At 39.0% G+C, this 17,359-nt stretch overlaps 1 protein-coding gene across 1 annotated transcript in view; it reads left to right on the plus strand.

Annotated features, from left to right (window-relative positions):
• Positions 1-8,557: 8,557 nt before the first annotated feature.
• Positions 8,558-17,359, plus strand: part of TOPAZ1 (testis and ovary specific PAZ domain containing 1) — a 129,410-nt gene continuing 120,608 nt past the window's right edge. Inside the window, 3 exon segments of the mRNA XM_008711910.2 lie at positions 8,558-8,850; positions 8,852-8,907; positions 9,324-11,790. Coding sequence (XP_008710132.2) covers positions 8,558-8,850; positions 8,852-8,907; positions 9,324-11,790 — 2,816 coding nt within the window.

A 17,359-nucleotide genomic window follows, 5' to 3' on the forward strand; every position in this document is an offset into this window, starting at 1 on the left:
CTTCTTCTTCTTCTTCTTCTTCTTCTTCTTCTTCTTCTTCTTCTTCTTTTATTATGTTATGCTAGTCACCATACAGTACATCATTAGTTTTTGATATAGTGTTCCATGATTCACTGTTTGCATATAACACCCAGTGCTCCATGCAGTACGTGCCCTCCTTAATATCCATCACTGGTCTATCCCAATCCCCCACCCCCCTCCCCTCTGAAGCCCTCAGTTCATTTCCCAGAGTCCCTAGTTTCTCGTGGTTCATTCCCCCTTCTGTTTACCCCCCCTTCATTCTTCCCTTCCTTCTCCTAGCAATCTCCCTGCTATTTCTTATGTTCCATAAATGAGTGAAACCATATGATAATTAACTTTCTCTGCTTGACTTATTTCACTTAGCATAATCTCCTCCAGTCCCGTCCATGTTGCTGCAAATGTTGGGTAATCGTTCTTTCTGATGGCTACTAATATTCCATTGTATATATGGACCACATCTTCTTTATCCATTGGTATGTTGAAGGGCATCTCAGCTCCTTCCACAATTTAGCTATTGTGGACAATGCTGCTATGAACATTGGGGTGCATATGGCCCTTCTCTTCACTACATCTGTATCTTTGTGGTAAATACCCAGTAGTGCAATTTCCACACTGTTTTCCAAAGTGGCTGTACCAACTTGCAATCTCACCAACAGTGTAAGAGGGTTCCCCTTTCTCCACATCTTCTCCAACATTTGTTGTTTCTTGCCTTTTCAATTTTTGCCATCCTAACTGGCGTAAGGTGGTATCTCAGTGTGGTTTTGATTTGAATTTCCCTGATGGCTAATGATTTTTTTAAATGTTTTTTTTATTATATTATGTTAGTCACCATACAGTACATCCCCGGTTTCTGATGTAAAGTTCGATGATTCATTAGTTGCGTATAACACCCAGTGCACCATGCAATACGTGCCCTCCTTACTACCCATCACCGGTCTACCCCATTCCCCCACCACCCTCCCCTCTGAAGCCCTTGTTTGTTTCTCATAGTCCACAGTCTCTCATGCTTCATTCCCCCTTCCGATTTCCCTGATGGCTAATGATTTTGAACATTTTTTCATGTGTCTCTTAGCAAAAACTAAAAAGCAGCCCATGGAACAGGAGAAGATATTTGCAAATGGACACTACAGATAAAAGACTGGTATCCAAGATCTATAAAGAACTTCGCAAACTCAATACATGAGAAACAATCAAATTGAAAAATGGACCTGTGCTTCTTAAGGCAGTGATGTTGCCAGATGCTCAATTTTAAAGAGAAACTAGAAATCCAGAATTTTATAGAATTTTTTCACTTGTTTAAATGTTGGCAAATAATGTAATTTTTAAAAATAAGATATAAAACATTCTCTTGGTTTTGTTGTACATTGGTTTGCTTGAGGCTTCAGAGAAGGAACTGAAAGATACACTGATGTCTGATGATGTTAACTCATCCTTTAATATTCTGAACTTTTTTCTTATTGCTCTCCTCACTCCTCCAATCACACTGGCCTTCTGATGCCCCTGTGAATACTCTTGTCTCAAGTACTTGCTATACATGCTATCTCCTCTGTCCAAAATATTCTTTCCCCAGGTATTTGCATGACTTGCTCCATCTTCTTTCAAGTTGCATTTACAGTGAGGTGCTCTGACTACCATATTTTAAATTGGAACATCTCCAATAGCATTCCCTGGTACCCTTCCCTTACTCCCTATCCATTGCCTTATCACCTAACCCCACACCTTTTTATTACCATTTTAGGTACTGCCTATTTTGCTTACTGTCCTTGCCCACAGGAATGCGGTCCTTGAAAGCAGGTAATTTTTTCTGCTCTATTCCTAGGGCCTAAAACAGTGCCTGGAATAGAGTTTGCACTTAAATATTTCAATTGTTGTTTAACTGTCTTTACTCTTAGGCATTTTAGCTATAAATATAGTATTATTTTTCCTTTTAAATGGTTTACATTTTCCCTTGCTCTGGGTGTTTCCACTCATACAAGAGTTTGCTTCTTGAAAATAAGTATCCAACAGTAATATAATAATGTTATTCTATTAATGTGAGAAATTAACTTTGATGTTTATCACATTTTCCTTAGCAGTGGATATTAGAAATTGTGGAATGAGGGTGGACAGGAAGGGAAAAGACTGGAGATGGTGACTTACACATCCATTAATGGTGGACGTTGGCTCAACATAACTCTCTGATGGAAGATGACTAGAAAAACCATGTTAAATATAAAAATTTACTTCCTAGAAGCATCAAAGATCTATCGACCCAGTGAAGACTTACAGAGGCCAACGTCTACAAAAAGATACAACTCCAAAGAGGTGAGCCCAGTAATTGGGGGACTCCAACTGCTAATGCAATAGAGGTAGCATTACCAGATAAAACACAACCAAATTTGAATTTCAGATAAACAGCAAATATTTTTAGGATAAGTATATCCCAAATATTGCATGGGACATACTTTTACTTAAAAAAAGTATTTATTAGTTATCTAAAAGTTAAATTTACTGGATGTTCTTTAACATAAGAATGGACAAAAACTCTTCCCAAATCTCCCTTGAATATCCATGGAACCACAATAAATGTTAAATGACTGTTCTTTCTAAAGATTGACTAGTGCCAGGCAGTGCTGGGAGAAGAGAGATCAGTAAGACACTCTCTTGGATCTCAAAGAGTTTTCCTTCCTTGGGGTCTCTTGAATCTCTTGTTTTTCCAGTGTTTTCCTATAACCGAGGGACTATGGAGAGGGCTCTCTAGTTGGCCTCCTCCTTCCTGCAGTCCTGCACAGCCCTTCCAGATCAGCCTTCCTGAACCTCAACCCACCATCTGCTTTTCCACAACCCCTCAAAAAAGAGAATGCCAGGTTCCTTGCATCCAACAAATGTGTCCTCAGCACTTGCTCTGTACCAGGCACTCTCTTCAGTGGTAGAGATCAAGTAGGGCCCTGTTATAACTAGAGGTTGGGAAAGACATAATGAATGAGTATACTTTGTAACACATGATGAAAGTGCCATGAGAAGGCATCTTCTATCTTCAAGTGGTGACAACTTTTAAATTTTACCAGAGTCCTGTGATCCTAAAAAACAGGGAAGGTTAATAAATCCCTCCACCATTTGTGTCCCAGAAAACCACTTACTGCAAAGGACCACCTTTTACCATATAACTGAGGTGAACCCATAGATGCCTTTCTTATTTACCTATGACAAGGCCAGACCAGGATCCTCAAAATGCCCTTTCTTGCTTCATAAATGATTAGCTGAACTGCTTGTCTCCACTGATCAATTAGAACAGCTTGCTTGTTAACCAAACTTTGGTTAAGCTTCCTCCATTTCCCTGAACTTTGGTCCATCCTCACCCTGAGTCAGCATGGCACCTCCTTCCTCCCCTACCCCAAGAATAGTCTGGCCTCAAGGTCAAACATTCTCTGTTCTACTATCCAATTATAATAACCTATCATCACACTACCCCATACCTGGTTCATTCTAGCTTTATTTTTAACTCCCTATAGAATAAAAATTCTTTTTGCCTTACTTTGGAGATGGTTGTAGATCCCATGGTCATGGTACTCTCCCTATTGCAATAGTCTCCTTCCCCCGAACCCTTGCCATAACCCTTTTGAACAGAAGTCTCTCCTTACTAAGTCCGATTTGTTTTTTACTTGATATTGGTCAGTGAAGTTCTCTCTTTATAGAAACATTTACAGAAGCCTTAAGGAAGTTAGGGAATGGAGCATATTGATTCTGGTGGGAAGGAACATTCCAGGTAGGGGAACAACAAATGCAAAAGACACAAGGAAAGATTACACAACATTTACAGCAACATGGATGGCACTGGAGGAGATAATGCTAAGTGTTCTTTTCTGAACACCAGATTGATTGTGTGATATTCCTGGACAGAAGATTTACAATCTAAAACTGAATAAGAAGCTAACCCTGGAGAAAGTATTGGAAAAACTTGGAGAAAGAAAAATGACCATTTTTTGGGAGAACACCACAATGTTATTTAGACATTCATTTTAAGATGGTGAAAGAACATTTCCTGACACTGTGTCAGAACAGAAGTCTTTCCTTTCATCCCTGTTGCTCCTTCCACCCTAACCCTTACTTACTGGGGAATGCATGTGGGGAGATTTCTTACCAGAAACAGTAAATTAAGTATTTTAAACAGAGGAGTGTTATGCAAGAGATGGGCTGAATGAGTGAAGAAAATGAACAGGGTTTCATGGCTCCCAGAGGTTCATAACAATAGAAAGCCACTGCCACCCCTCAAAGCAAAAAGACCTCAAGGTACCTGGTGGAAGCTGCATCACAGTGAGCCTGACCAGCAAGAGATGGAGTCTCAAAGGAGTTGCAGCTAGTGTCTGATAGGCAGTCTAAAGAAAAGTATCCCTTCTCCATTCTCCTACCACAGTGTCCTCCATTGGCCAAACCTCACCCAAATCCAACTGACCCAGGAGAATGGAAAACACAGACTGCAGGGACTGGCCCCTGTGATTCAGAGCAGGCAGAGAAAGGGTATGGAATTGCTCTGAGTGCAAACTGGCCAGGGACGGGCATGATACAGAGTATAAGTAATACTGTCAAAGCTGATAAATATTAGCAATAGAGAGGTTTGGTAGTCTTCTGGATGTTTGCAGAAGTAGACCATGGATCTGTAGGACTGGCTTTATGGGCACATGATCTGTGTTACACAGGCCCCACAAATTATGTAGCCAGTCCTGTGCATTAATAATCTACAGCTGTAGTTGTGGAATATAGAGAATGTGGCTGTGCTGCCATCTTTCCAGGATAGAGACTCAAAGGACATTGAAGAAGCAGTGACCCTGAAGTTGACTTTGAGGGCTGAACAGTAGTGTCAGTCAGGATCCAGGGTCATGGGTAAAGGGTTAATAGAAAAAGGGAAGGGACTAGAAAAGAAGGGACACCCAGACTCTCTCAGAGGGCCAACTCTACGTGGAATGAGATGCAACCCAATAGGTACGGGTAAATATTCTACTCCATCTTCTGAACTCCCAAGTGTGTGAGATCTGCCACTAGGAAGGTTGAATCTTTTTTGGTAAACAGCTGTACCTGCCCTTTCCAGACATTACCAAGCTCAATAGAAAGATTATGATAATCATGTCACAGAAGAGAACAGTAGATCCATGAAAACTTGTATAAACACACTTAATCTCCTCAGGTTTTCTGTGAAAGCAGTTTGGTATGAAGAATTTGAAATCTGTAATAAAGATTAGAATTTTCTTATTCAGAACACTCAGTGTGCTTGATTTTGCAATTTCCTATGCTACTAAGCTCTTCCCATTCCTCTTTTATGCATTGCTCAAGTTAAGTGTCATAAAAGTTTTTAAATTTCTGGGCCTATAGCTGTATTTAAGATCATCTGTTTTTATTCAGACCAAAGAGGTTGGACTCTTGAATTTTTATTTTACTAAGATATTAGTAACAATGTTTATTTTGTAGGTAGTAAATGCCAGAATTATATAGTCTCTTTTTTGATATGCTGAGGTTTTTACTTAACAAATCCACTTAATGTTTAATAAAAAGACAGATTAACAAGAGAAAACCAGTTAATGCAAACAGTGTACATCATGCAGGAAAAACCTCAACAAAGGGTAACTCAAAGTGGTGGCTTAGAACTCTGGCCTATAAGGTGCTATCATCTTCAACAAGCAATAAATTTGTTTAGAAGTGACTGGACAAAGGAAAGCTGTTTTAGGCTTCCTAGTGGCAAACTGCAGGAAGATTAATATATGGGAAGAAACTAATGGAGTAAGGTTTATTTGCAGATTGCTGTAATGCCATCTCTATGCTGATAAAAGTCTAGAGTTGTCTCCAGTAAAGCAGAATTTATATCCTGCCTGTAGGCAGAAAGGGTGGAGAGGTAGAGAGAGTTTTTCCTATATTTGCACCTCCCTGTCATCAGCTCAAAATAATGTTTATGTCAAAGAGTCATATTTTGGGGTGACATATTTGGTTTCCTTCAGGAGACACTATTATTTCACTTTCAGATGAGAAAACTGAGGCACAAAGGCAATGAATGTGTAGCTTGAAATCCCTAAAATAGCTTTTTCTATTCTGTAATTCTTAAACTAGTTTCCCTTTACTGGGGTTTTTTCACAAGCAGAAAGAAACAAGAGAAGTTTCTAGATCCTCTACACCTCCCCTACCTAAGTTCTATTTTATAGAAGTTCCTAAGAATACTCCTCTTAAACTGCTCATCCAAACTGCCACAGTACTCTGTGCATCATCCTTGAATGTCCACACACTTTGTGTTAAAAAATTACCAAATTTTCTTAAAACATACAAAATGCAAAGACTAACAGAGGTATCTGCCCTGAAAGAGATACACAAGTAAAGAGCTAAAGGCAATGTGTTAGCAGGCAGGCAGGAATACCTGACACTCCTTGCCCCCAACACACACACCTGTGCACGTGCACACACACACACACACACACACACGTGTAAGGAGAAAGGTAGCAGGGAAGCTTCCTTGAGAGGTGATTCTCACACTGAATCTTGAAGGGGAATATGTAGTTCACCCAGAGAAAAGCAAAAAAGAATTTCTAGGACCAGCATGTAGAGGGGGCACAGGCATGACATAGCATACAAACTGCAGGAGATGTGTAATATTAGAAGATAGTTTTCCCCCAAAAAAGATTATGTCATGACTTTCATAGAGATGTCAAAATGAACATGTGTTAATGACTTTCTCTCATTAGACAGATTTTATAAATACCAGTTCAAATGGTAAGTCCAAAGAACAGACACATTTATAGATTAGGAATATTGAAGAGAATGTGCAAATTGAGGCAAAACCACCAGTGAGAGGGGAAGTCAACTAAACATCTATAAGACAGAATTTTCATGTCTACAGAACATTCTTTTGTATTGCTACCACTTATTTAAAACTTAGAGCTGTAAGATAGCTCCATAGATTCAGAATCAGATAATGCAGAAGGGTGGCTCCTTCACATACTTTTCCACTGAAGCTCAACTTTCCCCTACAGTGACAGTAAGAGACAAAATTTGTTAAATATTCAGTGGCCACATCAAAGAGAGCCACAAATACCACATTGAAGAGTTTGGACTTTTTTTCTGCTAGCTTTAGTCTCTGAGTAAAGGAGATTCATGAAGGGCCAAGCTGGGAAATGCCAGAATCTCCTTTCATGGGAGGGGTGGGGCAAGACCCAGCAGCAGGTGGAAGCTTCACTGGAATACTACAAATATCACCAGCTAGACCCCAAAACCTGACCTTTACTGCCCACCTACTTGTACTCACTGAACTTTGTCCCACATTTTTCCTTAAGCTCTTTTTTCCAGCTTATCTCTTAACTCAGGCAAATGAAAGTGAAAGCTCCCTGGGGCTATAGCGACTGACCCAGCCAACCCAGACCACCCACACCAGTTTGAACTTAACCTGACTCACGCTTGCACAGATGGACCATAGAGTGACCTGTAGAACAATCGCTGACTACTTTTACCTCATTATAATACTAAAATCTCCAGTCAAGGAGGAGCCTGAGCCTCATTTACATAACATACAATGTATGCATAGGCACTTTTCCTTAAGGCACATGCATGATCCTATGCCTGCCTCTACATACAATAACAAGGCTTCTCTCACTAAATATTCATCCTAACCCTAAATGAAAGGAACCCATCCACCCCTGCTAGGAAGTCACAGCTTTGGAAACTATTCCCCATGATCTCCTTATTTGCTGCAAATGAAGTTTTCTTTGTGCCACAACTCCATCTGGTGCAATTTCTGAATCACCAAAGAGCAAATTCAAGGTTGGTCCGGTTACTGAAGGACAGAGCTGTGAATACAATTTAGGAGGTTGATGCAGTTGATCACTCAAATTCTGAGAGCTAGAGCAAAGTGATAGCAAAGGGGAGAGCAGCTGGCAAATACGCTTTTGAAAGGAGAATCAAGCAGATGTATTGAATGTGGTTGAGGGGGATGACGCGGAAAGACGCTGTCTCTGATGATTTCTGGATTCCCGGCTTAGGCAGTTGAGTGGGGGCACATTCACCAACACAGGAGGAACAAGCTTGTGAGGAAAGATAAGCTCAGTTTTGCACCTCTAGAGCTTGAGGTGCCTATAGGATATGTGGGTAAATATATCGAGAAGGCTGATGGAAAGGGACCCCAGGAGGCTTGGGATGGTTAGAAGCCACTGGCCGGCAGTTCTCTCTGCAAGCGGCCAAGTGGGAAGGGCAGCAGGCGAGAGAAAGAGCCCTGAAAGGTTCCAGGAGGCTCTGGCCAAGAAAGGCGTCACGGGCCACAGTCGCAAGCAGTGAAGCCCTTAACCAAGGGTTGCACGGGCTCGGGGCCCTTCCGCCCGTTGGGCTCCGCCCAGCCTGCCCAGGCCACCCGCGCACAGACCCCACTTCCGCTTCCGGCCCCGAGCCAGACGCCAGGCGCCGCGGAGCCCGGCCGAGGCTGGCGGGTGCTTGCCAGCAGGAGCAGCCTTCGCGCGGCGGGTGGGCTCCTGTGAGCGGGTGCGGCGGGCCTCGGAGGGCCTCTGCGGGCAGGGTGGGCCGCCCGGGGCGGATGCGGCGTCCGCTGCCCTCGGGCCCCGCGGCGGCCCCCGGGCGTGAAGGCGACGTGCGAGGCCTGAAGAAGCGAGGCCGGCGGCCAGGGCCAGGCGAAGCGGGAGGCAGCGGCCTTGAGGCCGGGGGACGCGAGGAGCGCAGGCAAAAGAGGAGAATGGTGGCCCGGGCGTCTGGGAGAGAAGAGGTGGAAAGTGACGAGTCGGGTGAGGCGTCCAGGGCTGGGAAGGCTGCTCTGAGGCGGCGAGAGGAGGATATGGGGGGCCAAGCGGGCCCTTCGGACCCCTCAGATCCTTTTAGAAGCAGCGAAGGAGGCGGAGCTCCCCTTGCAGTTGGGAAGACTGTAAGAAAGCGCTCAGGGGTCGCTCCCATTTTAGCATGTGCACCTCAGGCTGCCCCATCCTTGTTTCACACTAGTGTTTAACTTGAATTTGCGTGGGCTTTACCAATGCATGTGGTTGACCAGGAGAGGGGGAAGAACAGGAATTCTCTTAGAGGGTGTTTGCCCTCTTAGGAGCCCTTGTGATCCGTTTTGGCGTGTGTGAAGTGATATTGATGCTAGAGGTTATTCAGTTGCCTTGGAATTTATGCAGGTTTGTATGTAGTTCCTTAACAGAAATTAGGTCTTTCATTTAAAAGCAGTTGTATATTCCCATACAGCTATTCAGGGAAATAAAAATAGATGGTTTCACTTTTTTTTTTTTTAAGTGGTATTGCTTTTTCCTCAATATAAAATCTTTTCTGGTATGTTTTGTTGTTTTGATCAGCCAAGGAAAAAAGAAAAGTTACTGAAGCCTCAAGTGATGATCCACAGCCAGGGATTGACCTGGTAAGAAAGGAATCATTAACCAGTTTGGAATCTTTCCAAACAGTGGAGTGCAGTGAATTTCAAAGTATGGCCTTCTTGCAGTCTTTGGGTAAGGAAGGTTTGGTAGAAGGTATTAAAAGAAGAATTCGAATTAAAAAACTTAAAAGCTTAGAAAGCCCACCTCTCAAAATAACTGAAAATAAGGCTACTCGAAATATTAAGGTTGAATTCCAAGATGAACTGTACACAAATACTCCAAAATATTCTTGTAACAGCTTGTCACCTGGAGTAGAAAGTAATTCCATTTTAAAATTACATGATTGCAATTGTTTCCCCCATTCCAAGGGTTGTAATGATGACAGTAACCTTTCATATAAACCTGATGGTGAATGTATGCATGTACCAGAAAATTCCTCAAACTTAAAGAAAGAAAACTTTAGGAGTCTTGCAAGTAAGAGTGACACAAATAATACTCCTCAGCTTTTACAAACGGAAGAAAACTTAATGGGAGTAAATAAGTTATTGCTTGAACAAACTGATTTATGCCAAAGTAAAAGTAATGGCTTGTTTTCCTGCCTTCAGAATGAAAAAAATAAATACTCTGTAGAGGAAGGCAATGTTGGAAGAAAACCCAGGAAAAGGATGAAGGTGTCTGAAAAAGGAGATGAAATGATTATTGAGATGAACTTCTCGAATGTGTATAGCAAGTCTGAGTTGGTGTTACAAGAAAATGAAACAGGTGCTGAGGGTAAAGGAGCAGAGACTTTAGAGGCTAAAAAAAGTCCTTTAAAAGTTTTGAGAAAAATAAACCACAATACACTCTCCTCAATGGATCATTTATTAAGTCTTCCAGAAACAGCAGGAAAAAAAACAAGTCCTGGACATCATGTAAATCCTGTGTTTCAGAAAATCCTTGAGCCGCTTTCAGAAGAAGAAGCAAAAAATGCTTCAGAGCCCTTAGGATTTAAAAGCATGGAGCCAGAAGAGTATTTTAAGTCGATGCAAAACTCAGTAGTGAAATTACCTAGTGATTGTCATCTTATTGAAAAGAGATCTTCAAGGGAAGACTTGAGAAATGAAGCTGAAGAATCAAAGTTAGGCTGTCACAGAACAATACCGATGACTGGTAAAAGAACTTGGCCTTGTTATTCCTGTGCTAGAATATCTGCCCAGTGTTGGAAAAAGTCTTCCTTGCCAGATTCAAGTAACTTTCTTCCTGGATCTCGGGAAAGTTTTAGGCAAGATGATTTTCTTAAACACCAAACAAATCAAACTCACTTAACTGATTCTAAATTATCATTACAAAGTACCATAACAGAAACAAACAGCAAATCTTCAAGTAAAGAAAAATTGGATTCTATTTTAAATTGTTTGTCTTCAGTCTCTACAGTAGAACCTACTTTAATGATTATAAAGGAACCCATAATTGATGATAAAAAGATGAAGTCAGAGGAACCAAGCAGAAATGGGTCAGAGGTAGTTGCTAATACTACTGAAGATACTCTGCCAACTAATGTGCCTCAAAACTTAACAGGGAGTAAAAAAAAAGATAGAGGGAATTTAACAAAATTTAATTTGACAGTTGCTTCGCAGGATGCCCAGGAAGCAAATAACTCTATAGGCAAAACTATTCATCGAAAAGCATGCATTGCTAAGCAAACCCTTGTGGTTCCAGACTTGGTTAAAATACTGAACACAGGAAGGCTGACTAATTTTAAAATTCCGTTACTGAAGAATAAAACAGAAAAAAGAAAAGAAATAAATGCCAGGTCATCAGAGAGAGAAGTGTGTAGTCCCCTAGAACTTCTTGACAATTTATCTGGAGCAGAGGTAAGACAAAATAGGAATAAAGAAAATGTCTCTATGGTAACTTCAGTATCTCAATCTTTGAGAATTCAAAATAGTGTAACTCCAGTGCAAGCTAATTCTGACTCATGCAGCTGCAAGAATTCCTGTAGTATTTCTTCAAGCTTTTTAAAGCAAGGTAATGATAATAAACCATCCAACCACATCTCTGAACCAGGCAATATTTTTTCAAATAAGGAAGCTGTTTCTCTCACAGTTGAAAGAAATACTTTTTCTTGTGATCTTGGGTGTATAGAGAAAACTCCCGCTTTCTGCGCTAGTGAACAAGAAAAATTCAAACCAGTTTCCTCTGAAGTTAGTGGTAGAGAAATGACTAAGAACTTTTCAGAAATTAAAATGGGGTTTCCAGATATTCTTAAAGCATATGAAGATGATGTCCTCTTAATTGATGTCATTCAAGATGACCCAGACCTCTTTGGGGTCTCCAATGAAGGGGAGCTCTCATTTACTTCAGAGTTCCCTATGATAAACCAAGAACACAATGTTGCCGAAGAGTACCAATCAACAGACTCTAAGCACATGGAACTTCCAGAAAAAAAAGAACCAAGCGATGACTTGAGGTATGCATGTTCAAGTATGACTTTTGGTGCAGATTATTGTTGGGGGTTTCAAAAGCACTTTCTGCTCTTAAGTATCACTAATTTATTCAGTGATCATTGAAGCTCCACTATTTTTTTAAACCCGTTTATTTACTAAATGTAATACAGCACATTACTGCTGAGACCTGGACATGTCATTATGCTAAACTTAGTCAAAACAATTACATGTATCTTGGAAATTATAATGGGGCAGATTAGCTGTTCAGAAGTTAAAAAGATGGTTTGCAAAGTGGCTGTTAAAAGTACTAACATTGCTTCTTTCAAAAGTAAATTTATTTTCCTATTTTCTTTAATTATTACAAATATACAGATATACTTTTATTTCAGCCAAGTTACTTATTAAGAGCTATATATTTTAACCCATCTTCTGTCGCTTCCTTCTTAGATAAAAAATCAATTTTTTTAAGGAACATAGGAGCCTTAGAAAAGTTTATTTGACTTATTTAGGACTTGAGAGTAGAATCAAAAGTTAAACCAGTTTTCAGAGGAAAATAGCATTTTCTCATGGTTCTACTTTTTAAGGTGATCGTTCTAAATGATGATTTAGCCCCCAGAAAGGTCAATTTTACCTGAGGCAACTTTAAAATGGAACCAGGTAGTAACCCTTCATGCTCAGGAATTTGATCTATTCTGGTTGGCCCAAATTTTATATTCTGTCATATTTTACGAAACTTTTATGATTCTTTGAGCGCTAATTTATATGTTACAATACTTGAATAAAGGAATGTTTTATGACTAGTCTCAAAAGAAAACATGAAAACATTTTCTGCTAAGATTCACTGCTACATGACTTAAGTCTGGTATTTATAAATTTTATTTAATTACTTTTGTGATATCATATTCTTCTTGATGTTCTTAGTGTTTCAAGAACTTGTTACTTATCATCAAATAGAATACTTTCTATCTGCCAAATGGAGGTCTAAGAGGTATATTTATTTTTTAGTGATATAATGAGATAGGATTGGTAATCTGTGCATTTTGAAGATGGAAAAAATAAAGATGACAAGTTGCACTTGTCCAGGATCACACTGCTAATAACATAATCTGTATTTAATTTAGGCCTATCTTATTTTAGAATTAGTGCTTAAGGGAAAAAAATTAGTGGTTAAGAACTTGACCTTTATAGTCTTTAGAGTTTTCTAATCTTCTCTTTGCCACTGATCAGCTCTGAGACCTTTTAGGCAAATTATTTTACCTTCTCTGTAAAAAGGGAAGTTACTTGCCTCTAGCTCATGCAGGTTAAATCAAAGAATGGATTTTGGTTTTAGCATGGCACTGGGTGAGGAGTAAGGATTCAATAGAAGGCAGTTACCGAATGTGATTTTAACTCTTGTTATACCATGCTTCCTTTGAGGAATACGAAGGGAAATTAGAGCAAGTCTTGTATTTAAGAGCAAACATCTCTATTAGCTAACAAGGTGTTGACAAAGAGCTATCACCAAAGGTAGAAAGAGGAAACTGTGAATTGGGCAGGCAATTTGTTTTCTGTTCTTTTTCTTTTAGTATAATGGCTGATTTTGAAAGAGTGATACATGTTCATTACATATTCATTACATTAGTGTATAAAAGGGGGAATCCTGCCACCCCAAATAACAAATTAATTGCTAACAATTTGTATTAATTTAGGTAAATAGGTAAATATAATTTTAGAACAATTGTATCATGCCATTTTTTAGTAAAACATTTATTAACTCTTACTTGAGGGGAGGGGGACTAAAACAAACCTAAAGGGATTGCTGGAACAATATACTTCTCTATCACAAGAAATTAGTTTCTAAATATCTCTCAAGTTAATAAGAAAAATTATTTAAAAGTTTGAATTTTATCATGACTTTTAAAAATTTTGTTCTAAGTTCAGACAGCAGCATTTGCTTTCCTGACATGAAAGATGAACATAACAGGACACTTTGGCTTTTTCTCCCAGTCTTGCCTCCAACTTTTTTGTTTAAAAAAAAAAAAGTTTTATATTGTTAAGCCTTGTGTCATTAACATTCCCTTCAGTAATCTGAATTCCCAAAGACTTTTACTCTTAGTTATTATTTAAATTGATTCAGTCCCTACTACCAATTCTTTTACTTTCTTATGATATTGACTATTTAGTTGGCTAGATTTCAGAGTAATTTGTTTTTTCAAGAAAAATTCATGATGGCTCTGTTCTTTAAGATCTTGAATACATAAGAATGTTGTCTAAGAGCAAATTGGGTATCAAATTTTCAATTTACATTTTTCCTCTTTACAACTATGTAATCATTCCTACCTGCTTTCTGGCTTTGTTGTAGAAAAGTGTGAAGCCAAACTAATTCTCTGTCACCCCTCTAAACTGCTGCCACTGCTTCTGCCATTATCATCTTCTTTTTCTTCTCCCTCTTCCTCTTCTGCTGTCAGTTGTTTCTCCTGGACAAGGTGAAACATTTTGATTTGCAGTATCAAATTTACTTCAGGTGATTTTTCTGATTGTCTTTGAACTTCATTTCTCTTTATTGCAAAAAAAACACCAATTATACTTTTATTGGCTCCTTTTCTTTCATATCTGCTTCTGAAATTTTGGTTTTCAAGTAAACTTGGGTGAAAATTTCCTCAGTAGTTATTTTAAATATTTTCTGCAATAGAAATACCAGTTTTATAATCATCCACAGTGCTAGGATAAACTTAAGAAGGAAAAATTGAGGTATGATAACCAGAGGGTTTGCTGATAGTTGTGCAGAACGTTGTTAATGATTCTAGAACTAAATGAAGTTTAAAATATAATTTCAAGTTTCAGATCTCTCCCTTTTATCAACCAGTTGCTAGTTCATATACTACTTTTTCCTCATGCTAAGACAGTAAGAGGTTAAAGCCTGTTAGACTTGAGTTTGCATTTTACAGGAACAGAAATTAAAGATGGGAGGGTTAGGCCCAGATACTGTCAGAAGCTCTGGACTGCTTCTTTTGTTAAAACAGGTAGACAAACCTAAGTTAATTCAATTGTTTGGGGAACTGTTCTCAGACCTGGTTAGGGAGAATTTGTAAGATGTTTAAGTTGTGGGGCGCCTGGGTGGCACAGCGGTTAAGCGTCTGCCTTCGGCTCAGGGCGTGATCCCGGCATTGTGGGATCGAGCCCCACATCAGGCTCCTCCACTATGAGTCTGCTTCTTCCTCTGCCATTCCCCCTGCTTGTGTTCCCTCTCTCACTGGCTATCTCTATCTCTGTCGAGTAAATAAATAAAAAATCTTAAAAAAAAAAAGATGTTTAAGTTGTTAGAATGCTTATTCATTGTTGATCTCTAAAGTGGGTAAAGCCCATATTAAAATCCAAATTATTAGAATCATATTGGCACTAACTCACTAACACTTGAACTGATGAGCTTGGCAGTGTATAATTTGTGAAATGGTAAAATTTTTAAAGTAGCCTGTAAATACAGTTGGAGGTCTGAGAATGTAATAGTGCTGGACTTAGAAAATAAGATTATCTTCAATCACAATATTATTATATCCTAAAATTTAAGTTGGCTGATGCTATACAGTGGATCATTGAGATTTTAAGACTCTGCCAAGTATTCAAGGGAATTACTATGTAGCCATGAAGGAAAAATCAATGTGTCTGAAACAAAAATATGCAAACTGAAGTACCAAGAATACTAGTAGTTTAGAAAAAAGGGATGAAAAGGCACCTTGGGAAAGTAAAAATTTCTACTGATTCTTGAAGTTTGGATTGATTTAGATTTAACAAAGGGGAAGAAGGAAAAACGTTTGGTGGGGGAAGAAACATGAAGAAAAAGTGGGCAGAATATAAAGGTAGATATGAATATGGCTGTGTAGGGCAGATTACGAAGCATTTCCTGACTCTTTCGGAGTTAGGAGCCCTTTTGTTCCATAGTACCTTTTGCTACCTCACTTATGGCACTGATTTTATGATAGTATAATTTGCATCTCTCTCATCTGTTAAATTCTTGGACTTCTTGAGGGGAGGAAATGTCCATGTCTCATTTACCTTTGGAAGCCCAATCTGTCATACTTTGAAGAAAGGGAGAGAATTAAACTTTTAATTTCTATTATAGTAGGCTATTCCTCAGGCATCTAGATTTGAATATATGTAAGTGGAGACAGTGAATCCTTTCTTTCTAAAGTAGAGTGTTGCCAGATTAAGAATGTTGAAAAGTTGGGCATCAGAATTTGAACTCACCGGTATAGAAGTGGTGCTGGCGATCAGTGAGGATCAATTATACCATCTTTGCAAATTGGATTTAAATCCATAAGGAACATTGTATGTTCTGGAGCTGGTAATAATAAACACAAACTTATAGAGGGAAAAATGCCTAGACCAAGGTCATTCAGATACTCAAAGGTCATTCTTTCTCTCCCTTGTATATTTGGATTCTGCATCGTGTCTTTCAGGATGCTTACCTTGCTCCGTTCTCCCTTTCCACTGAATATCTGAGACATTTTACAGTGCAAAATTTTACTCTTAATTGTCAAAACTGATATTTAGTGTCTACCCTACGCTAGATACGTCATTTATATTATTTTATTTAGTAAAATAATTCTGAGGTTGAAACTGACCCTATCTTTTTAACTTTTTGGAGTATAGTTGACATACAATGTTATATTAGTTTTAGGTATACAGCACAGTGACTCAACATCTCTACACCCTATGCTGTGCTTACCACAAGTGTAGCTACCATCTGTCACCATACAACACCATTATAATATCATTGACAATTTCCTATGCTGTGCCTTTTATTCCCATGACTTATTCATTCCATAACTAGAAGCCTGTATCTCTTGCTCTCCGTCACCCACCTGTCCCATTCCCCTGCCCCCCTTCCTCTGCAACTCTCAGTTTATTCTCTATAGGTTTGATTCTGCTTTTTGTTTATTCATTTGTTTTTTAGATTCCACATATGAGTGAAATCATGTAGTATTTGTCTTTCTCAGTCTGACTGATTTCACTTAACATAATACCCTGTAAGTCCATCCATGTTGTTCCAATAGCATGATCATCCCTTTTAGTGCTGTGTAATATGTGTGTGTGTGTATGTGTGTGTGTGTATGTGTGTGTGTGTATCACATCTTCCTTAGCCATTCATCTATCAGTGGATACTTTGGTTGCTTCCATATCTTGGCTAATGTAAATAATGCTGCAGTAAACAGAGGTGCATTTATTAGTGTTTTCATTTTCTCTCAGTAGTAGCATTATTGGATCATACGGTAGTTCTATTTTTAATTTTTTGAGTAACCTCCATACTGTTTTCCACTGAGGCTATACCAATATGTATTCTCACCAACAGTGCACAAGGGTTCCTTTTTTTCCACATCCTCACCAGCACTTGTTATTAGTTGTGTTTTTTATTTTAACCATTCTGACAGGTGTAAAGTGATCTCTCATTGTGGTTTTGATTTACATTTTTCTGATGATTAGTGATATTGAGCATCTTTTATGTGTCCATTGGCCATCTGTGTGTTTTCTTTGGAAAAATGTCAGTTCAGTTCATCCAAAACTAGCTCTCTTTAAAATTGAATCAAAGTGTTTAACTTTCCAAAGGATACACAG

Source organism: Ursus maritimus, unplaced genomic scaffold (assembly GCF_017311325.1).
Source record: "Ursus maritimus isolate PB19 unplaced genomic scaffold, ASM1731132v1 scaffold_20, whole genome shotgun sequence".
NCBI lineage: Eukaryota > Metazoa > Chordata > Mammalia > Carnivora > Ursidae > Ursus > Ursus maritimus.